Source organism: Mixophyes fleayi, chromosome 12, assembly GCF_038048845.1.
Source record: "Mixophyes fleayi isolate aMixFle1 chromosome 12, aMixFle1.hap1, whole genome shotgun sequence".
Lineage (NCBI taxonomy): Eukaryota > Metazoa > Chordata > Amphibia > Anura > Limnodynastidae > Mixophyes > Mixophyes fleayi.
Window position 1 is genome coordinate 72,538,088 of NC_134413.1, and position 27,107 is coordinate 72,565,194.

At 38.7% G+C, this 27,107-nt stretch overlaps 2 protein-coding genes across 4 annotated transcripts in view; one reads left to right on the top strand and one right to left on the bottom strand.

Annotated features, from left to right (window-relative positions):
- Positions 1 to 27,107, bottom strand: part of LOC142108366 (uncharacterized) — a 338,760-nt gene that overhangs the window by 71,254 nt on the left and 240,399 nt on the right. The window lies entirely within an intron of this gene.
- LOC142108683 (Fc receptor-like protein 3) overlaps positions 1 to 27,107 on the top strand; it is a 78,638-nt gene that overhangs the window by 15,834 nt on the left and 35,697 nt on the right. The window contains exons 4-7 of one of the 3 annotated variants that reach the window (XM_075192524.1): positions 1,472 to 1,732; positions 6,568 to 6,849; positions 7,734 to 8,015; positions 25,814 to 26,095. In XM_075192524.1, coding sequence (XP_075048625.1) covers positions 1,472 to 1,732; positions 6,568 to 6,849; positions 7,734 to 8,015; positions 25,814 to 26,095 — 1,107 coding nt within the window. The remainder of the gene's footprint in view (positions 1 to 1,471; positions 1,733 to 6,567; positions 6,850 to 7,733; positions 8,016 to 25,813; positions 26,096 to 27,107) is intronic. The other 2 variants (XM_075192525.1, XM_075192526.1) reach the window with 2 other exon arrangements.

A 27,107-nucleotide genomic window follows, 5' to 3' on the forward strand; every position in this document is an offset into this window, starting at 1 on the left:
TACCATCATTGTGTGATAATCAATTCAATTATGTCTTCAGTAGAGCTTTTAGTTAAAGCACCATGTGCTTAGCGTTGTTAGAAGGGTCTCCGTTGTGCCTGTAGAAGGAGTAACCCGAGACCAGTAGTAGAGGAGGGCGCGATGTTCTGGCCGCTGGCTCGTTTATTCATTAATATGTCTGATTCAACTAGCGTAAGTGCAATCACTATTAAAGGTGTTACATTTATCAAGAGCTTTCTCTATCTCCAGCGCTCTCCATTATTTTATGAGGGAAACAGATAGACAACTGCTTGGGGGTCAGTACTTTAAGTTTCATGCAGAACTACCTCAGCCAGGGCCGGCGCTGCCATTAGGCAAACCTGGATGATTGTCTAGGGCGCTAATGGTTAGGGGGCTCCTAAAACATGGAATGCTGGCAGCTGACATGAAGGAGCAACCAGCAGCTCTTACATGTGAAGTGACTGCTGCTCCTATAATGTCATAGCCAAGAGCCACACCCCCTGAGGAGCTGACCATGCCGCTCCACCTCCCACTTGCCAAGAAACAGTAAGGGTGGAGTGAGTGTCACTGCCAAGCGGGGGAGGTGCGTCTCGCCTAGAACGCCCCCAGAGCTTGTAATGGCCCTGACCTCAGTTTCTGTGTTTTGGATAAAATAAGCTACATTTTTCTCAACTTAATTCATTGTTGGATGCAAAACCAGATCAGTACAGGGTTGTCTCAAGAAAATCTGGGACCTGAGAAGAAAAGTGTATGCAGACCCCTGCAATCCCACCCCCTCCAAATCACCTCTCTCCATCACTCCAAACCATTATTTTCCGAAGATTAACAAAAGGAAGCCCTTCTAACAATTAACATGCTAAATGGGCCTTTAACGCCTTGGGAGATAGGGCAAGTGCTTCAGCGGCCTTACCCTAGAACTGGGCCTGGCTCAGGACACTTATGCTTTAATGAATCACCCCAATCTCTCATAGAAATACATGCAGGGTTTATCACCTTTGTTACTCACAAATTACCTTTCGAGGACATATTTAATAATATACAGGTAAGTGTATCTAAGTAGCAGAACCAGGAATTGTCCCATCTGTTTCCACAGCCAGAAGATCCCAACACAGGACCTTCAGCAGGACGACTAGAGGACTAGAGATGGGTGACGTTGCTGTGGTTGGGATGATAGAAATGTGAGATATATTGGACCTATAGTTCATTTGTATCTATAATGGTTATTTTATTTCTCTTTAATACAGAGAAAATGATTTAATAATATTTATTATTGTAAGATAACATTTTAAAAGATTATTTTTTAAAAATTCACAGATTGGTTAATTCCCTGTGTATGAAATCTCTGAGACCACCACTAATACAACCAAAGTCTGACAGATTCCAAACTGCAACAAATAGTTTTGCTCCTCTGTGTAGAGGTCGGTGAGTGTTACCTTCTGTAAATCACATCTTATATCCCTTTGTGTTTCAGGTTTGGGCATCCTGCAAGCACCTCCCAGGGTTTATGAAGGTGACAACCTGATTATACGATGTCACCATCGTCCTGGATACTCTTCAGGACACACAATATTTTACAAGGATAATGGTGTCATACGGGACTGGGGTCCTGATCCTGTGTTACATATCGGAAATGTAGTCGTGAGAACAGCTGGGAAATACAAATGTAATAAAGAAGTTGGCAGTAGTTCATGGCAGGGCCAATATGAAGATGCAGTTTCTATAGACGTCCAAGGTAGGTCCTGTAGAATGTATGTAGTAAAGAGTTTCATATTAAATGTTAGCTCAGAACAGACAATTTCTTAGTAATGGTGTAATGTTTATGTCTCATATCGGTGCCACTGAGAGGATACTTGCCACCTACCCTCTGCCAGGCTGCGCGTGCATCCTCAGCATAGAATCAGCGATGCCCATGCATCCTGGGGGGAAGTGGGTGAGACACACAGACCAATAAGAAGCTATTTGTCTGCACAGTTACCTGTCTCAGATTTTCCTTACACATCTTTGGATTGGAAAAGGGTTATTGATGGGTTATTAGAGCCCTGAAACTGTTGCCCTGGTAGTGCCCATTAAAGTCTGCCACCACCGAGACCCCGGGCAGACATCGTCCACCTTTGCAGGGGCAGGCTGGGCTGAGGGTCAGGGGGCATCTGTCCCTCCCAGTCCGGTCCAATAGTGGGCTGCCTTTGGCACGATCACTGGGCTACCTGATTTTTTTTCCTTTAAAATGTTCCTAATAGTCTGCTGAGCCTAGTTTTAATGGGACAAAGGCATTTAGGAAAATGCTTTATTCTTATAATAAACATTTTATGCAGTAACGTTGTGTTTCATTTATTTATGGAAACAATAATGTTTATAAATGTAGTTAAAACAAACATTGTATATAAGTTATGTATAACATATAATGCTGTTTATGTACATGTGTTTTTCTTTAATATTTTAATAATAATTGCTCCCTAACCATCGCCTGTGATCTCTGAAGCTTCCTGTTCCCTGCAGTGCAGGTTAAATTCCGATCCAATATCTAAGATCAGTCCTTCTAAAACACTTAAGTGCTGAGTCAGCACCTCCACAGGTGGAGAGTTTATGCCGAAACTTGCAAGTTCCATAGAAGTGCTAGTGGCCCATGCTAAAGTGCTTGAAAGCTCAGCTACAGATAACAGGTGGCTGTGCACCATCAACACTGACAACTGCAACATTCTTTATCACTTACTGCAATCAGCACTTCTGATAAAGGTAAAGTCATGACTAAGAGACCTCACCAATATGCAGTCGTTTTAAGGCCCTCACTCCTACTAAGCTTTGCATGAGCAAAGTTTGGATTTGTGTTCTCTGTTGGTGCATCAGAGTCTTATTCTGTTTGCCTGTTCATCAACTTTAGCTTTGTCCCATCTGGCTTCTACCTTCTCAAACCCATCATCTGCAGCTTTGTCCATCTGGCTTCTACCTTCTCAAACCTATTGGCTGCAGCTTTGTCCATCTGGCTTTCAGCTTCTCAAACCTATCGACTGCAGCTTTGTCCATCTGGCTTTCAGCTTCTCAAAACCCATAGAATTTAGCTTTCTCCATCTGGCTTCTACCTTCTCAAACCCATCATCTGCAGCTTTGTCCATTTGGCTTCTACCCTCTCAAACCCACCAACTTTAGGTTTGTCCATGTGGCTTCTACCTTCTCAAACCCATCGACTGCAGCTTTGTCCATCTGGCTTCTACCTTCTCAAACCCATCATTTGCAGCTTTGTCCATTTGGCTTCTACCCTCTCAAACCCACCAACTTTAGGTTTGTCCATGTGGCTTCTACCTTCTCAAACCTATCGACTGCAGCTTTGTCCATCTGGCTTCTACCTTCTCAAACCCATCATCTGCAGCTTTGTCCATTTGGCTTCTACCCTCTCAAACCCACCAACTTTAGCTTTGTCCATCTGGCTTCTACCTTCTCAAACCCATCGACTTTAGCTTTGTCCATCTGGCTTCTACCTTCTCAAACCCATTGACTACAGCTTTGTCCATCTGGCTTCTACCTTCTCAAACCCATCGACTGCAGCTTTGTTCATCTGGCTTCTACCTTCTCAAACCCATCGACTGCAGCTTTATCCATCTGGCTTCTACCTTCTCAAACCCATCATCTGCAGCTTTATCCATCTGGCTTCTACCTTCTCAAACCCATCGTCTGCGGCTTTATCCATCTGGCTTCTACCTTCTCAAACCCATCGACTGCAGCTTTATCCATCTGGCTTCTACCTTCTCAAACCCATCGACTGCAGCTTTGTCCATCTGGCTTCTACCTTCTCAAGCCAATCGACTGCAGCTTTGTCCCTCACTACCAGTCCTCTCAGGACTAAGAGGCTTGACCAGACATGGTGATTGCTACCCCAGCCAAGTGGTTCTCTCCTGGGAGCAGCCAGCACTATGACACTCCTGACCTATGCTCTGCCTTTGAGGCAAGTGATGGGAAGAAGGGTGCTGGTCTGTGAGACATCATAAGGTTCATACATTGGTCGTACAATATCCAGATGGCATGATGAGCACCTCAGAAACATTATGTTGTAGAGCAAACATTTTGAACGGCTGTGCACCTTATACGCACAGTATATAATATCTAAATATATAAACATCTGGTAGCACTTCTCAGTAAATGTCTTTCCAACAGTGCATGACAAGACAGAATGCATACAGCGAATTCCCAAAGGTCTTACTCACTTGGACTTTCTGTTCCCACCATGCTCATAATGTTTCTCCCTATTGTCTGTCATCTGATCAAGATAAATTAGGTTCCAAATATACATGTACTCATATTTCCAATTTTTTCCCTCATCTCCTCTGACAGATGAGTAGGGGGAACACACAGAAATATGAATCCTTAAACGCATGACCGACATACTGTATTTTCAACCAATACAGGCACAACTCTTATGCTAGAATATTCGCCAGGAGAATGCGACACAGATGGATCCATAACAGAGAAAGAAGAAGATCTCTCTAACGGAAAACACATCACATTCAGTATTATCCGTTTAAGCTCCATCATCCCAGGAATGGAGGCAATTGTAGTCACTGTCCCTGGTTAGTTTTACAGGCTGGACAGCAGATGGAACATTTGGTGGCACTTCAGAAACTAGGACTAGGACCCAAACTAAGACAAGGACCCACAGACGTGCCCTTGGAGCTCCTCTGCAAGAACAAGCCATCCTGCCAGTGCCATCTCTGCTTCTTGGAGGAGGACTGCGATAACAGAACTGGATAACTCAGAGCAATTACTTGACTCCAGTGATGATTCAAGGACTCCAAAGTAAAGTAATGGGACTTGTGGTAACTGTACTCTTTGGCTGTGGCCTCAGCGGACCATTTGGCATTTCTCTTGGAACAGGAAGATGATTGATAACACTTGCATCCACTGGTCCCTTCCCACTTAACAATCTGTAGCTGAATTTTCCATGTTTGCTGCTATGAAGACTCTTGCTGTGTCCTTGGTCAACACCAGTGGAGATTGTCCAACAAGGCATCTTCGGGGCGTCCAGGGAGCCACTGAGCTCTACTGTATAAAAAAAAACCTGAACGTTACTGGGGTTATCTGCTTAGTCATAGTCAGACACGCCATCCAAAGGTTTTCTGAACCAGTCTATCCCAGTCATACCGCAACAAATAAACAGCTATATATAACAGCTAGCTAGCATTCTAGATAAAGCTGAGGTCCCTTAAGAATCCTTCCTATCTCCACCCGATCCACACACTAACCAATTCACAGGTATCTTAATCGCTCCTATATCTCCGCCTCACAGCACCCTCCCTGCAGTCAAAGTCCCATATGTTACACGCTAATAGTCCTGCGTGACATTAAAAGGCAAAATATGGTATCACAGATCTGTATATAATAATCCTCAACACCAAAAAGCGTCATACGGTAGCACAGAGTAGTATCATTTTTATGGACGGACAGTAGAATTAACATAAAGGTGCACTCTTACCCTCTGCTCTTTGGAAGTACACATAGGTGTAGAACTTTAAACGTCACAGCTGTCCAACCTGCTATCACTTTAAAAAAATATATGGATAACACCCATATCCTTCCACCACCCAGGGCAAATATTTGACCAATGAATTAATGTACGTTGGGATAAAAACCTGCAAAAGGTGTAAACAAGCGACATCACACCAGAGGAAATATAGCTTTACACCTACTCTATTGATTCCTGAATGACCCCAAGGGGTAAATTTACTAAACTGCGGGTTTGAAAAAGTGGAGATGTTGCCTATAGCAACCAATCAGATTCTAGCTGTCATGTTGTCATGTCTCTGTTATAAAATACTTTTACTAACCTATAAGGCCATCAACAAAGCTGCACCAACATACATCTCCTCTCTTGTCTCAAAATATCTCCCAACTCGGCAACTCCGTTCTACACAAGATCTGCGTCTCTCATCCACCCTCATTACATCCTCCCATTTCCGTTTACAGGACTTTTTTCGGGCTGCACCAAATCTATGGAATTCTCTCCCTCCCACAATAAGACTCTCCTCTGGTCTACAAACTTTCAAGCGTTCTCTGAAAACCTACCTATTCAGACAAGCTTATAATATTCCTCAACCACCCTCTTAACCTCACCGCCTTTAGCCTGTTACACAATTTCACACAAGACAACTAACCCTGACCAACATTGTTGTGTGACAGGATTATTTAGCTTATGAGTCACATTTACCTTTGCAGTCTGGCTGGGCCAAAATGCAAAATGTAGACTTCACCTCATGTGTCAATCTCCCATTGTCCCGTAGATAGTAAGCTTGCGAGCAGGGTCTTCTCACCTCTTTGTCTGTTTTACGAGGTTTGTTTATTACTTTATGTTTGTCCCCAATTGTAAAGCGCTACGGAATATGTTGGCGCAATATAAATAAATGATGATTATGATGATGATGTTGTAGAATGCACTAAATAAATAAAAGCTAGAATCTGATTGGTTGCTATAGGCAACATCTCCAATTTTCCAAATCCGCAGTTTAGTAAATCTAGCCCCAAGTCTTCTTTGTATGGTGGTTTTGCTAGATATAAATTCATTTGCATCATTTTCTTTTCTAGAGCTCTTCTCTCTTCCACAAATTAAAGTGACTCCACATCCGGTCATAGCGGGCGATAACATGACCCTGACGTGTGACACAAGTCTTAGTTCGCTCAGACAGATGACAGAACTGCAGTTTGCTTTCTACAGAGATGGACGGAATGTTCAGGAATTCAGTTCATCTGATAAATATGGAGTTCTGTCCGCTCAGCTGGAGGATTCTGGGAATTATTACTGTGACGTAAAAACTTCAAACAACGCAGTAAACAAAACAAGCAAAGTGTTAGCTATTGAAATAAAAGGTAATATATCATGTTTCCATGTGTGGCCATTTCATCGCCCTGGACTCTCTTTCCCATGATTATCATTTCCGTATTCCTCCGTCACCCCTGTCACTGTACACCAGGGGAGAGCTGACAAATTGTAGCCTGGGGGGCAAAACTCAACTCTGCAGAATATTAGGAATATTTTAAAGGAAAACAAAATGCAGGTGGGCCAGTGACGCAGCCCAAGGTAGCCCACTATGGGACCGGCCCAGGGGGCAGATCCAGCCTGCCCCTGCTGTACACCTAACATGATTGTCAGTATTATCCCATATTACCCGGTAGTATTTCCTGAGAAATTATTTTACATGGACACTCTGTTGATCTATACTAGGTCTTTGCTCTATGACGTGTGCTGAGTTATATAAGAATTTCTGTTTCAATGTTAGAAGATAATTCCAGACAAAACTCATAGTAAAACCTGCATCCAAAACGTTTCTTACACGGGATCCGGTGTTCACATGATCCAGCGGGTCCCCTGATAGTTTACGTGCCCTCTGCTTGCTCTCACTCACTCCGCTGGCAGTGTGGTTTCGGGTAGACAATACGTTGCCTATCTGGCTAATAAAAAAATCAGAATAAAGTCTGATTCCCTCTCCTTGCTCCTGTCTTTATTTATTCATGCAGCGTGTTGACCACCGTGTTCGCTGTCAGCAGGATCAAGCTGAGCAGCGCAGGTGAGTCAGGACATTGGGGGACCCTCTGTGAATGATCTTTTGGTATGGATTTTGCTTATGATGTTCCACTCAAATCTAAATTTTCAGTTTTTTCTGGAACTAACTTTTAAACTATTGAACTGTATAAAATAGATTAATCAGGACATTTACACCTGGTAAATTATTTTTATCACTATTTATCTCTAGAACTGTTTGCAACTCCAGAAATTAAGGTGAAACCATTTCCAGCAACAGAAGGAGATCACATGACCCTGACATGTGACACAAGTCTTAGTCCGCTCAGACAGAGGACAGAACTGCAGTTTGCGTTCTACAGAGATGGGCGGAATGTTCAGGGATTCAGTTCATCTGACAAATATGGAGTTCTGTCCGCTCAGCTGGAGGATTCTGGGAAATACACCTGTGAAATAAAAACGTTGGCCAATAGTTTGAAGAAGATGAGCAGAGAGTTGCATGTCCAGATACAAGGTAAACATGGACACTATTATAGAGAAATAGAAGTTACAGTGTCTCATTGCAATATTTAGCTACATGACTTATTTTAAGGGTTTGTCAGGACTTCAAGGAGAATGGGTCCCCCAGGATACACCCGCTACCTCCCCACCCTAAAATATTTACCCAACAGCCTCAACTTTATTGCAATAATGTCACAAAGAACAAAGATATCCTTGCGAAACACAATTTTCCTATAGAATAATTATTCATCAAAACCAATGTTAGATATCGCATTGTGATGGACATGTGCTTAGAAGAAGGCCTCAATATTCCCAGATTGTTCATTGAGCCCACAAAAAAAAATGACTCAATTTAGTCTCCTGGAGAGTAAAAAGAAAAAGCCTGCCAGTATGATATTCATATACTAGGGAGCAGTATAAATGTCGGTTATGCATGGGGCCACGGAACTTGGTGAGCATAAGTGGGACAGGTCGCCTCTACCTAAAATTTGGGGCGCATGAAGACTTTTTTTGAAACATGGGTGTAAGCTTATCTTATGCATGTGTGATGTTATCCTGGTGCATATGCTACTGGCGCAGGCCTTTGCACCAGTTTACAGAACTTTGCGTATGTTGTGTTTTTTTAGTGAATGTATTTTACATCTGTGTGTTTGGACTCAAATGCATGAAAACGAAATGAGTTCCCGCAGTCTTTTCAGATTGTATACTGGTGCTCAGAGCCACTCCCCAAACTTATATAGTCACACAGATGTGGCTTATTGCTAAATATGGTAAAGGAGTTTTGTAACTTTTTTCTTACTAACAAGTTTCTGTTTCCTCATATCCTGTCAGAGACAAAGCTAAAAGTAACACGTGTGGAAATGTGCTAGAGTTTAACTCTTACTAAACAAAAGTAAGATCATCGTGGTTAACACTACCAATTTTATCTATTTTAACCAACATACAACATTAAATTATTATGTTAGTTCCTAAGAAAACCCCCTCTCTCTCTTTCTATATATATATATATATATATATATATACACACATATATATATATATACATATACACACACACACAGTGGCCACTTTATTAGATATGCATCTTTAGTACTGAGTTAGACTCCCCCTTTGCCTCCAGAACAGACTCAGTTCTAAATGTCATGTATTGAACAAGGTGCTGGATACATTCTAGTCCATGTTGATGTGCATAGGCAAACCGATGGGGGGGAGGGGGGATTCCTAGTGCCTGGAGACCCCCCTCAAAGCCTGGGGCACTGTATAAATGAGGTTGGCTGGACCCTGCTCCCGCTTCACACTGCTCTGCTTGAAAAGGCAGAGCTGCGCGCACCTAACAGTAGTGCCTGCAGAGTTGTCCATGTATATTATGGGGATAGAAAGAGTTGGAGAGCACCCAAGTACTGTCTAAAATTATAGCCACCTCCCCATGCATGCTGGTCACGCCCACTGGTGTGGAAACCCCCCTCTACAAATCCTGCGTTTGCCCCTGATGTCATACTATCACGTAGTAGCTGAAGATTTGTCAGCTGCACATTCATGCTGTGAATCTCCCGTTCAACCACTTCCCAAATGTGCTCTTTCAGACACAGATCTGGTAACTGGTGACGTGTGCTTTGTAACACGGTGCTATATGCTGCTGGAAGTGACCATTATAAGATGGGTAGACTGTGGCCATAAAGGGATGACTATTGTGAGCAACAGTACTCATGTAGGCTGTGACATTTGACCATTATTTATTAGGTAAGGGGCCTACTGTGTGCCAAAAAATCATTCCACACACCATTTCACCACCACCTGAATACACTTACACATGGCAGGCTGGACCTATGGATTCATGTTGTTTGCACCAAATTCCGACACTAGCATTTGCATGTCACAGCAGGAGTCTAGATTCGTTAAACCAGGCATCGTTTTTTCCAGTCTTCAGCTGTCCAGTTTGGTGATCCTAAGACTGCTATAGTCTCAGTTTCCTGTTCTTAGCTGACAGGAGTATAACCCGACATACATACGATTTCCCGCACAAGAAAAGATCTTTCCAATTAATGTATATTTTCAAGATATGATTTAATATGTTAGTCTGATAGTATGAGGTGCTGCTTCCAGTAGTAATGTATTGTATATAACCGGAGAGAAGGAGAAGTACTACTTGTATAGAAGGCACTACTTGTATTGTTGAAGGGACACTTCATTGTGGATAACAAGAGTGGATAGAAATGAACAAAAAAATAAATTGACACTACACAATAAAACTACTATTTATTAGTCATGCAAATAAAACTGTATGGTTAAAAAGCGAAATATTAAAATTTCGGAGTCTTGGTCAGGAACGTATATTCAGAAGATCAATACACTTTAATTGGTTCCGTAAATATATACCGGGAGTCTCTATCTATGGTAGTTATATTATACAGATGTCTTATGAGGGGGTCTGGAAAATACCAACAATTTATAAATAGTGATCATATAAGATAAGTGTATTGTGTTTCCATCATATGGACATGAGAATCATACAGTCACGTGTGGTTTACACAGATGAGGTACAGGGTCAGTGTCACTTTGATGAGTATGTCACTATAATATGTCAGTAAAGACCCAGAGATCCACAGTAATAAGGAATATAAACAGTCCTGGTAAGTGTATTACTGTGTTAATCTTCAAATCACACGACTTGCCACGTTGGTATATAGATGGCAAATTATTTCATGTTTGTATACACCTGTTCTGCTGTACCAGTGCAAGGCTAGTATATCTCCTTTTATTTGGAGTTTAAATACGTATAGCATCAGTTAAGGACATTGTACATGTGTTCTTGTATACGGATGGTACCATATATACATCTGTGCTGCTGAAGCAGTATTGCTGTACATCCCACAATAATTCTCATTGTTATGTGGCCACAAATTGGGTAAAGTCTCCAGTGTTCTGACATGCATAGCTGAAATTCAAAGCATTTTCAATAACTGGAGAATCTATAAAAATGTGATTATAGTATATCAATTATGCTTTCTTGATCTTAATATATATATATATATATATATATATATATATATATAGAGAGAGAGAGAGAGAGAGAGAGATAGGTACCTGTCAGAAAAGGGGTAGTGTAGCAAAATATTTTAGGAAAATGAAGTTCGTACTTGTTATATTTATGACAAAACTATCATAGTTGGCTACATATACCCTATTTCGTTTGGTATATATTCACTCAGAAACACAGACTTTTTCTACAGCTGACATTCATCACAGCTGGTTAATTAGTTATACAAGTCACAGTTCCAATGCTATTTCTCAGATGTTTGGCAGCCAGGACTGAGATAGATAAATCTTAAATTGTATAGGTATTCTCATATATTTTTCCTATGATTCTTATGGAGTATTTTTTATATGGTCACAATTTATTTTGTGTTTCCAGTGTTCTAACACAAACAAGAGAGACTTAGATTAGAATAGATTTCATCACAGTATATCTGTTTTCTGTTATTGACATTTTTAATTGTCTACCACTAGATTCATATAGAGGAGTTACTTTGTAGGGCAAAAATCATATTCTGATATATAAATGAATCCTTTTCTAACCAGCTAGATGCTGGACTCCCTGCTTGACCTGACTCACAGGCTCCTTCTAGGAACAGCACCTTATAGTATACCAATTATGCTTTCTTAATCATAGTATATATATATATATATATATATATATATATATATATATATATATATATATATATAAGTGCCTGTCAGGAAAGGGATAGTGTAGCAAAATATTTTATTATAGTAGGACAAAATTCATTTTTAGTATATTAATGACAAAACGGTCATAATTAGCTATATGTTCCCTGTTCCATTTGGTATCTATTCACTCAGAAACACAGACTTTTTCTGCAGCCGACATTCATCACAGCTGGTTAATTAGTTCTACAAATCACAGTTCCAATGCTATTTCTCAGATGTTTAGCATCCAGGACTGAGATAGATAAATCTTAAATTATATGAATATTTTCATATCTTTTTCCTCTAATTTTTATGGGATATTTTTTATACTGTCACAATTTGTTTTGTGTTTCTAGTGATCTGACACAGACAATAGAGACCTAGTTGGATTGATTTATGATAAAAAAAAATCCTTTAAGAATTTCATCACAGTATATCTGCTTTAATTTCTGTTAATGACATCTTTAATTATCTACCACTAGATTAATATAGAGAAGTTCCTTAATAGAGCAAAAATTATATTCTGATATATCTATGATTCTCTTATAACCAGCTAGATGCTGGACTCCCTGCTTGACCTGACTCACAGACTCCTTCTAAAAACAACACCTGACATACATTTCACTAATTGCTTCTACTGTGAGGCAACCAGTGTGTAATTCGGGCTGGTTATTTAAGTAACTATCCACCAATAGGTACTTCATAATTTGATTGGCATAAGTTTCAACCAATAAAATGAGTTTTAGTGTAAATTTTATTTAGACAATATATATATATATCAGCAGTTCTACTGCAGTTTATGATCCCAGGCTATGAATGTAGTAAACAGATAATTATACAGGCATGAAATTAGTAATAAAAATGGTAATAGAGAAAGAGCCAGAGATAAGCAGACAAGATGACACAAAAAACATAAATGAAATTCAGACATGACGTATTGGAATATAGAATTGATTCAAGTGTGAGGCTAATAATGCAATATATTGAAGTATATAGATTAGATGTTTTTATTAGAGATCCCAATAGGTTCTTTATAAGATGTTATTTAATGTATGTATATCTAGAGTCCAAATGTGTTGTCAATGATATATATACATGTAAAATAATTGTAATTTATGACATGAGAAGACATGTGATATTATATATTATTTATTATATATAATTGGTAATGATGAACAGATAACTAATATAAAGTGAAAAAATATATGTATAGTGAAAGTTAATGTGAAAATATATCTGACAATATACTCAAATATGAAACATATAAATGTGATAAAAGTAACAAAAGTGCAACCTGTGAGTGTGCTAAAATATAATAAAATGGGTGAGAAAAAAAAGTGAGAAAAATTAATTAAATAATGTGTACATTTAATACATACACTGACTACAAGTGAAGATAATAGTGAATAAAAGTGTATAAAAAAAATAAAAAAAATATATAAATACTCCATATTTATCGTTGTGTTTGTTGTGTGTTAATTGATTATTACATACCTTTACAAACCAGATCAAAAGATTTTTCCTTTTGTTCAATATATATAAATAAATATAAATAAATATAAATAAATAAAAATAATAAATATAAAAAAAAATATATAAATAAATATATAAAATATATAAATACTCCATATTTATTAGAGATGGTCACTGACCCCCATGTTTTGGTTTTGGATTCGGTTTTGGATCTGGATTACCGTCGTGTTTTGGTTTTGGTTTTGCAAAACCGCCATTGCGTGTTTTGGTTTTGGTTTTGGTTTTGTTTGGTTTTGTTTTGCTATTTTGTTGGAAAATACATGTTTTTGTGCCTAAAATAACCCAATTTAGTGCTCCAACTGTTTTAGAGATAAGTAATCTAATTGTTGAGGTAATAAATCATCCAAAAAAACTGTTTAATTCTTCGTTGGTAGGCCTTCATTTGTTCTACACACAAAACAGATTGTCTTCCTCTCCATCTATGCATATTGGCAATGCAGCCATCGTCTTTGAATCTATATTACACCCTACACTTATAGTTAAATATGTAAAGAAATGGAAAAAGACAGTTTGCTTTCTGTCTCTATAGGCCCCCTCCACTTTTTTAAAAAAACAAAAAATTCAGCCATTATAGACTGTACAATATTAATTGACATGGAGAAAGCCAGTTTGGTTTCTGTCTCTCTAGGCCCCCCTCCACTTGTATAAAATACCAAAAAATCCAGCCGTTATAGACTGTACAATATTAATTGACATGGAGAAAGCCAGTTTGGTTTCTGTCTCTCTAGGCCCCCCTCCACTTGTATAAAATACTAATAAATTCAGCCGTTATATACTGTACAATATAAATTGAAATGGACAAAGGCAGTTTGGTATCTGTCTGCATCAGATCCTCTCTCCACTAGGAGTAAAATAGAAAACTATTCAGCCGTTATATAATCTAGAATATAAATAGAAATTGAGAAAGGCAATTTGGTATCTGTCTGCATCATAATCATCAACATCATCATTAGCGCCCTCGTCGCCTACACAAATCTCCCCCTCATCCTCTTCTAATTCCAAAGTGGCATCCTCAATTTGGGTATCACCGGCTATACTCGGGCTATTAAGGCACACATCAGCAGTATGCTCACGATTAGACATCCCACTGTTGGATGGACTCTCCACAGGGATTGTTGTCATTTGTGAATCAGAGCAAATATTCTCCTGTAATGCCTCACTGTTATCTTGCAGCTCGGCTTTGAGGCGTAACAGTAGTTGTGCACCAATTGTAGGCTGGGTAACTTTTTGGGATCTGCCACTAATAGCCAAAGGTGAAGGCCTCATTCTCTCTTTGCCACTGCGTGTGTAGAATGGCATGCTTGCAATTTTTTTTTTATCGTCACTTAACTTTTGCTCAGTTACACTTCTTTTTCGCTTCAATACAGTAAAATTTTTTTGGGTTTTTGTTTTTTGCACTAATTTGAAAACACTCTGTTGTTTGACATCGCCTTGGCCAGATGACGTACTGGGAACACTAACATCAGGACTGGTGACAGAACCTGGTTGCTCATTCAGATCATATGTGGACTGCTTTGAATCCATTCTGAGCGCAAACCACTGGGGAGTGCTAAAAATTATTTAGTAGATTCTGCTGACAGTTATGACTTTTGACAGCCAGAAATATTAATGCACAATTAGGGAGGACACCCCAAAAGCACTGAGGAGTGCTAAAAATTATTTAGTAGATACTGCTGACAGATATGACTTTTGACAGCCAGAAATATTAATGCACAATTAGGGAGGACACCCCAAAAGCACTGAGGAGTGCTAAAAATTATTTAGTAGATACTGCTGACAGAAATGACTTTTGACAGCCAGAAATATTAATGCACAATTAGGGAGGACACCCCAAAAGCACTGAGGAGTGCTAAAAATTATTTAGTAGATACTGCTGACAGAAATGACTTTTGACAGCCAGAAATATTAATGCACAATTAGGGAGGACACCCCAAAAGCACTGAGGAGTGCTACAAATTATTTAGTAGATACTGCTGACAGATATGACTTTTGACAGCCAGAAATATTAATGCACAATTAGGGAGGACACCCCAAAAGCACTGAGGAGTGCTACAAATTATTTAGTAGATACTGCTGACAGATATGACTTTTGACAGCTAGAAATATTAATGCACAATTAGGGAGGACACCCCAAAAGCACTGAGGAGTGCTAAAAATTATTTAGTAGATACTGCTGACAGAAATGACTTTTGACAGCCAGAAATATTAATGCACAATTAGGGAGGACACCCCAAAAGCACTGAGGAGTGCTAAAAATTATTTAGTAGATACTGCTGACAGATATGACTTTTGACAGCCAGAAATATTAATGCACAATTAGGGAGGACACCCCAAAAGCACTGAGGAGTGCTACAAATTATTTAGTAGATAATGCTGACAGATATGACTTTTGACAGCCAGAAATATTAATGCACAATTAGGGAGGACACCCCAAAAGCACTGAGGAGTGCTACAAATTATTTAGTAGATACTGCTGACAGATATGACTTTTGACAGCCAGAAATATTAATGCACAATTAGGGAGGACACCCCAAAAGCACTGAGGAGTGCTACAAATTATTTAGTAGATACTGCTGACAGATATGACTTTTGACAGCCAGAAATATTAATGCACAATTAGGGAGGACACCCCAAAAGCACTGAGGAGTGCTAAAAATTATTTAGTAGATACTGCTGACAGAAATGACTTTTGACAGCCAGAAATATTAATGCACAATTAGGGAGGACACCCCAAAAGCACTGAAGAGTGCTAAAAATTATTTAGTAGATACTGCTGACAGAAATGACTTTTGACAGCCAGAAATATTAATGCACAATTAGGGAGGACACCCCAAAAGCACTGAGGAGTGCTACAAATTATTTAGTAGATACTGCTGACAGATATGACTTTTGACAGCCAGAAATATTAATGCACAATTAGGGAGGACACCCCAAAACCACTGAGGAGTGCTACAAATTATTTAGTAGATACTGCTGACAGATATGACTTTTGACAGCTAGAAATATTAATGCACAATTAGGGAGGACACCCCAAAAGCACTGAGGAGTGCTAAAAATTATTTAGTAGATACTGCTGACAGAAATGACTTTTGACAGCCAGAAATATTAATGCACAATTAGGGAGGACACCCCAAAAGCACTGAGGAGTGCTACAAATTGTTTAGTAGATACTGCTGACAGATATGACTTTTGACAGCCAGAAATATTAATGCACAATTAGGGAGGACACCCTAAAAGCACTGAGGAGTGCTACAAATTATTTAGTAGATACTGCTGACAGATATGACTTTTGACAGCCAGAAATATTAATGCACAATTAGGGAGGACACCCCAAAAGCACTGAGGAGTGCTACAAATTATTTAGTAGATACTGCTGACAGATATGACTTTTGACAGCCAGAAATATTAATGCACAACTAGGGAGGACACCCCAAAAGCACTGAGGAGTGCTACAAATTATTTAGTAGATACTGCTGACAGATATGACTTTTGACAGCCAGAAATATTAATGCACAATTAGGGAGGACACCCCAAAAGCACTGAGGAGTGCTACAAATTATTTAGTAGATACTGCTGACAGATATGACTTTTGACAGCCAGAAATATTAATGCACAATTAGGGAGGACACCCCAAAAGCACTGAGGAGTGCTAAAAATTATTTAGTAGATACTGCTGACAGATATGACTTTTGACAGCCAGAAATATTAATGCACAATTAGGGAGGACACCCCAAAAGCACTGAGGAGTGCTAAAAATTATTTAGTAGATACTGCTGACAGAAATGACTTTTGACAGCCAGAAATATTAATGCACAATTAGGGAGGACACCCCAAAAGCACTGAGGAGTGCTAAAAATTATTTAGTAGATACTGCTGACAGAAATGACTTTTGACAGCCAGAAATATTAATGCACAATTAGGGAGGACACCCCAAAAGCACTGAGGAGTGCTACAAATTATTTAGTAGATACTGCTGACAGATATGACTTTTGACAGCCAGAAATATTAATGCACAATTAGGGAGGACACCCCAAAAGCACTGAGGAGTGCTACAAATTATTTAGTAGATACTGCTGACAGATATGACTTTTGACAGCTAGAAATATTAATGCACAATTAGGGAGGACACCCCAAAAGCACTGAGGAGTGCTAAAAATTATTTAGTAGATACTGCTGACAGAAATGACTTTTGACAGCCAGAAATATTAATGCACAATTAGGGAGGACACCCCAAAAGCACTGAGGTGTGCTACAAATTATTTAGTAGATACTGCTGACAGATATGACTTTTGACAGCCAGAAATATTAATGCCCAATTAGGGAGGACACCCCAAAAGCACTGAGGAGTGCTAAAAATTATTTAGTAGATACTGCTGACAGATATGACTTTTGACAGCCAGAAATATTAATGCACAATTAGGGAGGACACCCCAAAAGCAGAGGAGTGCTACAAATTATTTAGTAGATACTGCTGACAGATATGACTTTTGACAGCCAGAAATATTAATGCACAATTAGGGAGGACACCCCAAAAGCACTGAGGAGTGCTACAAATTATTTAGTAGATACTGCTGACAGATATGACTTTTGACAGCCAGAAATATTAATGCACAATTAGGGAGGACACCCCAAAAGCACTGAGGAGTGCTACAAATTATTTAGTAGATACTGCTGACAGATATGACTTTTGACAGCCAGAAATATTAATGCACAATTAGGGAGGACACCCCAAAAGCACTGAGGAGTGCTAAAAATTATTTAGTAGATACTGCTGACAGAAATGACTTTTGACAGCCAGAAATATTAATGCACAATTAGGGAGGACACCCCAAAAGCACTGAGGAGTGCTAAAAATTATTTAGTAGATACTGCTGACAGAAATGACTTTTGACAGCCAGAAATATTAATGCACAATTAGGGAGGACACCCCAAAAGCACTGAGGAGTGCTACAAATTATTTAGTAGATACTGCTGACAGATATGACTTTTGACAGCCAGAAATATTAATGCACAATTAGGGAGGACACCCCAAAAGCACTGAGGAGTGCTACAAATTATTTAGTAGATACTGCTGACAGATATGACTTTTGACAGCTAGAAATATTAATGCACAATTAGGGAGGACACCCCAAAAGCACTGAGGAGTGCTAAAAATTATTTAGTAGATACTGCTGACAGAAATGACTTTTGACAGCCAGAAATATTAATGCACAATTAGGGAGGACACCCCAAAAGCACTGAGGTGTGCTACAAATTATTTAGTAGATACTGCTGACAGATATGACTTTTGACAGCCAGAAATATTAATGCCCAATTAGGGAGGACACCCCAAAAGCACTGAGGAGTGCTAAAAATTATTTAGTAGATACTGCTGACAGATATGACTTTTGACAGCCAGAAATATTAATGCACAATTAGGGAGGACACCCCAAAAGCAGAGGAGTGCTACAAATTATTTAGTAGATACTGCTGACAGATATGACTTTTGACAGCCAGAAATATTAATGCACAATTAGGGAGGACACCCCAAAAGCACTGAGGAGTGCTACAAATTATTTAGTAGATACTGCTGACAGATATGACTTTTGACAGCCAGAAATATTAATGCACAATTAGGGAGGACACCCCAAAAGCACTGAGGAGTGCTACAAATTATTTAGTAGATACTGCTGACAGATATGACTTTTGACAGCCAGAAATATTAATGCACAATTAGGGAGGACACCCCAAAAGCACTGAGGAGTGCTAAAAATTATTTAGTAGATACTGCTGACAGATATGACTTTTGACAGCCAGAAATATTAATGCACAATTAGGGAGGACACCCCAAAAGCACTGAGGAGTGCTAAAAATTATTTAGTAGATACTGCTGACAGATATGACTTTTGACAGCCAGAAATATTAATGCACAATTAGGGAGGACACCCCAAAAGCACTGAGGAGTGCTAAAAATTATTTAGTAGATACTGCTGACAGATATGACTTTTGACAGCCAGAAATATTAATGCACAATTAGGGAGGACACCCCAAAAGCACTGAGGAGTGCTAAAAATTATTTAGTAGATACTGCTGACAGAAATGACTTTTGACAGCCAGAAATATTAATGCACAATTAGGGAGGACACCCCAAAAGCACTGAGGAGTGCTAAAAATTATTTAGTAGATACTGCTGACAGAAATGACTTTTGACAGCCAGAAATATTAATGCACAATTAGGGAGGACACCCCAAAAGCACTGAGGAGTGCTACAAATTATTTAGTAGATACTGCTGACAGATATGACTTTTGACAGCCAGAAATATTAATGCACAATTAGGGAGGACACCCCAAAAGCACTGAGGAGTGCTACAAATTATTTAGTAGATACTGCTGACAGATATGACTTTTGACAGCTAGAAATATTAATGCACAATTAGGGAGGACACCCCTAAAAGCACTGAGGAGTGCTAAAAATTATTTAGTAGATACTGCTGACAGAAATGACTTTTGACAGCCAGAAATATTAATGCACAATTAGGGAGGACACCCCAAAAGCACTGAGGAGTGCTAAAAATTATTTAGTAGATACTGCTGACAGATATGACTTTTGACAGCCAGAAATATTAATGCACAATTAGGGAGGACACCCCAAAAGCACTGAGGAGTGCTACAAATTATTTAGTAGATACTGCTGACAGATATGACTTTTGACAGCCAGAAATATTTATGCACAATTAGGGAGGACACCCCAAAAGCACTGAGGAGTGCCAAATATGAAGAAAAAATAATAAACCTCTATCCTCCTCTCTGCACTAGCGATTTTGGTTAGAGCAATTGCAAGAACAATATTGTATTCTCTGTCCCTGCTCTAATTAGCCTATGACTACACCCTGCTCTCTCCCTCTGTCAAATGGCGATGGATTGCTGTGGAGGCGTGTATTTATAAAGTTGAAGTATCGCGAGAACCGAGCCCCGAGATCCGACGACGTCACAATGACGTTCGGCCTCGATTTGGATTCGGAATGGGCGGGAGAGTACCGAGCTGCTCAGCTCGGTACTCGGATACCCAAAGTTCGGGTGGGTTCGGTTCTCGGAGAACCGGACCCGCCCATCTCTAATATTTATCGTTGTGTTTTTTCTATGAATCTACAGTATATGATTTAATTGTTCTATGTTTATTTATATATTGATTCTCACCTTATAAATACAATAATTTAAGGAGAATAAAATTACAATACACATCAGTAATATCTATACAAAAAAAATATAAAGCTAAATAGAGAATACCAAATAAAATGTAAGCATATTAATAATAAACAGCAAGGGAACAAGCAAGTAAGACATGAAAGGAAAAAAATTTTTTTTATGAAATAGAAAAATACTTCACAAAAATGTTAAAATGTCAAAAAATATCAAATCACTATCAAATAAATAAAAAAACAAGAAATAAAATAAGATAATAAAAATAACAGACATAAAGGAAGAGTTTGAGACACACATTTTTGAATTTATTATATTCACCATATAGATTAATCACCAAATTTAATTTTAACACACACTCTTTGTAATTTTGAGGATAATATTTCACTGTATATTTTGATGGACCCTCTGTGGTTTTGAGAACATCGAACAAAAGGAAAAATCTTTTGATCTGGTTTGTAAAGATATGTAATAATCAATTAACACACAACAAACACAGCAATAAATATGGAGTATTTAGATATTTTATTTTTTTATACACTTTTATTCACTATTATCTTCACTTGTAGTCAATGTATGTATTAAATTAAATGTACACATTATTTAATTAATTTTTCTCACTTTTTTTCTCACCCATTTTATTATATTTTAGCACGCTCACAGGTTGCACTTTTGTTACTTTTATCACATTTATATGTTTCATATTTGAGTATATTGTCAGATATATTTTCACATTAACTTTCACTATACATATATTTTTTCACTTTATATTAGTTATCTGTTCATCACTACCAATTATATATAATAAATAATATATAATATCACATGTCTTCTCATGTCATAAATATCAATTATTTTACATGTATATATATCATTGATAACACATTTGGACTCTAGATATACATACATTAAATAACATCTTATAAAGAACCTATTGGGATCTCTAATAAAAAACATCTAATCTATATACTTTAATATATTGCATTATCAGCCTCACACTTGAATCAATTCTATATTCCAATATGTCACGTCTGAATTTCATTTATGTTTTTTGTGTCATCTTGTCTGCTTATCTCTGGCTCTTTCTCTATTACCATTTTTATTACTAATTGCATGCCTGTATAATTATCTGTTTACTACATTCATAGCCTGGGATCATAAACTACTATAAAACTGCTGATATATATATTGTCTAAATAAAATTTACACTAAAACTCATTTCATTGGTTGAAACTTATGCCAATCAAATTATGAAGTACCTATTGGTGGAGAGTTACTTAAATAACCAGCCCGAACCAACACACTGGTTGCCTCACAATAGAAATAATTAGTGAAATGTATGTCAGGTGTTGTTTTTAGAAGGAGTCTGGTCAAGCAGGGAGTCCAGCATCTAGCTGGTTATAAGAGAATCATAGATATATCAGAATATAATTTTTGCTCTATTAAGGAACTTCTCTATATGAATCTAGTGGTAGATAATTAAAGATGTCATTAACAGAAATTAAAGCAGATATACTCTGAAATTCTTAAAGGATTTTTTTTTATTATAAATCAATCCAACTAGGTCTCTATTGTCTGTGTCAGATCACTAGAAACACAAAACAAATTGTGACAGTATAAAAAATATCCCATAAAAATTAGAGGAAAAAGATATGAAAATATTCATATAATTTAAGATTTATCTATCAGTCCTGGATGCCAAACATCTGAGAAATAGCATTGGAACTGTGATTTGTAGAACTAATTAACCAGCTGTGATGAATGTCAGCTGCAGAAAAAGTCTGTGTTTCTCAGTGAATATATACCAAACGAAATAGGGTATATGTAGCCAACTATGATAGTTTTGTCATAAATATAACAAGTACGAACTTCATTTTCCTAAAATATTTTGCTACACTACCTCTTTTCTGACAGGTACCTATTTATTTATATATATATATATATATATATATATATATATATATATATATATATATATATATATATATATATATATTAAGAAAGCATAATTGATATACTATAATCACATTTTTATAGATTCTCCAGTTATTGAAAATGTTTTGAATTTCAGCTATGCATGTCAGAACACTAGAGACTTTACCCAATTTGTGGCCACATAACAATGAGAATTAATGTGGGATATACAGCAATATTGCTTCAGCAGCACAGATGTATATATGGTACCATCCGTATACAAGAACACATGTACAATGTCCTTAACTGATGCTATATGTATTTAAACTCCAAAAAAAGGAGATATACTAGCCTTGCACTGGTACAGCAGAACAGGTGTATACAAACATGAAATAATTTGCCATTTATATACCAACGTGGCAAGTCGTGTGATTTGAAGATTAACACAGTAATACACTTACCTGGACTGTTTATATTCCTTATTACTGTGGATCTCTGGGTCTTTACTGACATATTATAGTGACATACTCATCAAAGTGACACTGACCCTGTACCTCATCTGTGTAAACCACACGAGACTGTATGATTCTCATGTCCATATGATGGAAACACAATACACTTATCTTATATGATCACTATTTATAAATTGTTGGTATTTTCAAGACCCCCTCATAAGACATCTGTATAATATAACTACCATAGATAGAATCCCGGTATATATTTACGGAACCAATTAAAGTGTATTGATCTTCTGAATATACGTACCTGACCAAGACTCCGAAATTTTAATATTTCGCTTTTTAACCATACAGTTTTATTTGCATGACTAATAAATAGTAGTTTTATTGTGTAGTGTCAATTTATTTTTTTGTTCATTTCTATCCACTCTTGTTATCCACAATGAAGTGTCCCTTCAAAAATACAGGATTTTCTCCATGAGTGTGCCTTCCATATAAGTAGTACTTCTCCTTCTCTCCTATTATATAGGAGTATAACCCGGTGTGGTCTTCTGCTGCTGTAGTCCATCCACTGTGCATTCAAAGATGCTCTTCTGCATACCACTGTTGTAACGCATAGTTATTTAATGCATTGACACCTTTATGTCAACTTGAACCAATCTGGCCATTCTCCTCTTAATTCTCTCATTAACAAAGCGTTTTTGTCCACAAAACTGCCGCTCACTGGATGTTTTTCCCAGGAGATCAACAGTTTCTAAGATACTTTAACCACCCCGTTTGGCACTAATAACCATTTCATGGCCAAAGTCACTTAGATCATATTTCTTCCCCATTCTGTTTGGTTTGGACAACAACTGAACCTCTTGACCATGTCTGCATGCTTTTATGCATTGAGTTACTGTCACATAATTGGTTGAATAGATATTTGTCTTATTGAGCAGGTGTACCTAATAAAGTAGCCACTGAGTTTATATAAAACAGAACTTGTAAGTTGATATCCTTATATGTAGTTTCTTGCTTACAGGTCGTATTTGAGTTCTCCCTCTCATTCACTCCTCGCCTTCATATTCTAGCAAGTGTTTGTGGACTTCAACTTAAAAGTATCTCTCATATCCATCCCTTTCTCATACATGGTACAGCTAAACTGCTTGTAAATGCTCTAATCACATCCCAGTTAGGTTACAACTTCTTCTGTGGTCTATCACAGAACATGTTGGCAAAACCGTAATCTGAAATGAATCCTGCAGCTTACCATACCCCTTTCCTTCTGGTCCTCAAGAATACTACAAAGCCCTCAGCCATGTAAACCCTCCTTACATCTCCTCCTTCATCTTCAGGTACTTTCCCAAACATTCCTCCACTCTGCATCTGACTTCTTTTTCTCTTACTCTCTGATCATCTGTGGTACCCCAAATCCCTGTTGAACAGCACAGAGGAAGTGCATAAACGCTTTTAAAATGCAGGGCTACAAGGGGTTAATTGTGCTCCTGAAAACTTGTGCCCAGGAGTGATTGACAGGAGGAGGATGAAGGCCTTGATTGGCTGGGGGAGTAACAGGAAGGTGATGTGCAGGAAGGAGGAGAAAGAGAGAGCACGTGCAGCCGAGCAGAGACAAGAGTGAGCTGCTGCCAGAACTGTGAAATTGCCAGCAAAGCGGACGGAGAACAGCTGGGGACACGCAGCGGGGTGCCAAAGACAATCTCCACTAACTGCAGAACCGTCTCAAGGTAAAACCCTAGCCTGCAGTGTACTGCACACACCCCAATGTCAGAGGGAAGAGTGATGAGAGAATCTATCCAAAACTGACATTGCATTCTTGTACAAGGAAGGATTGTGAGAGCTTTTCCCCCAGATCATACCTTTACACAGGCTGCAGGGAACAATTAAGACGGTCTTTTCAGGTTGCCAGGCAACCAGACGCAGAACTTCCTGGCCAGTCCGCCCGGGCCTCTGCGCATCCCATTGCTTAGCAATGGGGCGCTATTCTAAACCTCCAGCAGCGGCCGATGACAGCACCGCTGCCTCCCTTCTTCCTATTGGCTGCCCAGGGGTTATAAGGCAGCTTCTGTCATCCCTCTGTGCCAGAGTATCAGGTCTTCCTCCTGCTCCAGCGTTCCTGTGACCAATTGGCTAGTTTGACTTCTCTGCTTTCCTGTGCCCTGATTACCCGGATTATGTTGACCACTCTTTTGGATCTCCCACGTGTATTGTTGTCTGACTGTTACGGACCTGACTCGTCTGACCTCCCTTCTGGATTTTCCCCTTGTACCTCGTTGCCAGCACCTTACCGAAGCGGCTAGTCTGACTATTCACATTTATACCTCGCTATACAACCCGGGGAAGGACCGCAAGTCCTCCTACTCATATTGATAACACACAGCCTGCATCCAGCTCTGCTGACTTCCATCAGCTAATCCATGTCTGATATCTGGTTCACAGCCCCATTCCTTACTGTACTTTTACTATGAGTTGTAGAGGGGTAAAATTGTTAGTGAACATGTTCTTTAAATGTATCCTTATAATCATTCAGTCTTCTCTAGGACACACTGTGAAATGCACGCTAATTATGTATTCTACGACTGATCTTTGGTGTTGATATGGTTATCCTTGTCCATGCTTGAACTCTTGTTGCCCTGACCATTGCTAGTTTTACTGATTACTAATATGCACTGCCTACTGCGACTTCTTGCCTGTACATTACTCTAATTATGTCTAATTTATCAACTGCTTCCTAATAGGGTTAACTTGGAGGGTGTGGCCTATAGGCATTTGTGGCAAAGTCCATACTTCCATATGGGGTCACTCGTTAAGACCAGGGTACCCATTGTCTATACACTAAAGGAACACTTATACAGCATGTGGGACATCTGTGCACAGATGAAGGGCTGATATCTACAAACATCTTGTATTGTGAATATCGCCATAGGCATCTGTAAACACCAGTGTGTGTACTGTTATATGTCTGATTTATTTCTGAATAAAAAGGCTGTGTTTTTGTCTCCACTTTTCTGTCTTCTAGAGCTGATCTCCTCTCCAGAAATAAAAATAACCCAATATCCAGCAACAGAAGGAGATCACATGACCCTGACGTGTGACACAAGACTTAGTCCGCTCAGACAGAGGACAGAGCTGCAATTTGCTTTCTACAGAGCTGGACGGAATGTTCAGGAATTCAGTTCTTCTGATAAATATGGAGTTCTGTCCGCTCAGCTGGAGGATTCTGGGGATTATACCTGTGAAGTAAAAACTTTAACCAACAGTGTAAAGAAGATGAGTCAGGTGTTTAATGTGCGGAAGCAAGGTGAGCACAAATAATAACTAATTGGACCTGATATATTTTCTGTTGTACATAATGCTGGCTTTAACATAATATTATATATAAGATAATGCCCCCCCACAGTGAAATATAATAGGTCCACTAATTGTCATGACCTTGGTTCGATGTTTTATCTTTGGTCCCATCTGGCCCGGTATAATACTCAAAATATCCCACCTCTCGATCCATTACAGACAGGAATTTCAATCAGGGGGAATCTCCAAACTCTCAAAAAAGTATTCCACTACAGCCTCGGAGACCCAAGCATAATGCCAGGCCTCCGTTATGCCAAATACCCGTTTGGAGTCAGTGGAATAGTGAAAGCACCATCCTCTCAGCACAACGTCTCTAGGCACTGTTTGCTCTGTACTTTTGGTCAATACCCTATCCTTAATTAGCATTCCCGCCTGAATCCAGAACACTTGTCGGTCTTTATCCGCCTTACGGCTTTGTGGTGGATAATGCCACTCCAGGTAGCATTTCCGACATGCCTTTGTGGGACATCTGCTTCCTTCTCCTTCGGACAGAAAGACACAGAAAGAATGGGGGCTCAGATTACACTCTCACTGAGTTTCTTCCTTCACTCTTCTGTAGCCTTTCTCTGAATTAAAAGGAATTTCTTTTCCAGGCACCAAAGGGGATATTTAAATGCTCCTGTCCCACCACTACAAATTTGGTTCCCTCATTCACACAACACTCGTGGGCGTCACTCTTGCACGCCCAATAAGTGGACGTTACAGGAAAATTTAAGACTATATTTCAAATAGGACATACTTACCTTTAAAGTGGGCCGATCAACTAAACGCAGTCATCACAGTCTAATGGCATTAATTGATATGTGTCTCCACACCCCCAATGCACTTACATGTTATGTAGGTCACATTTTTACGTGGCACAAAAAGACTTGTATCCAATCCTAAATCAGGAATTAAATAAAGATAATTTCACGTCCCCTTACTATTATGAGACATGTTATACCGTAATGAGGGCGGATTGG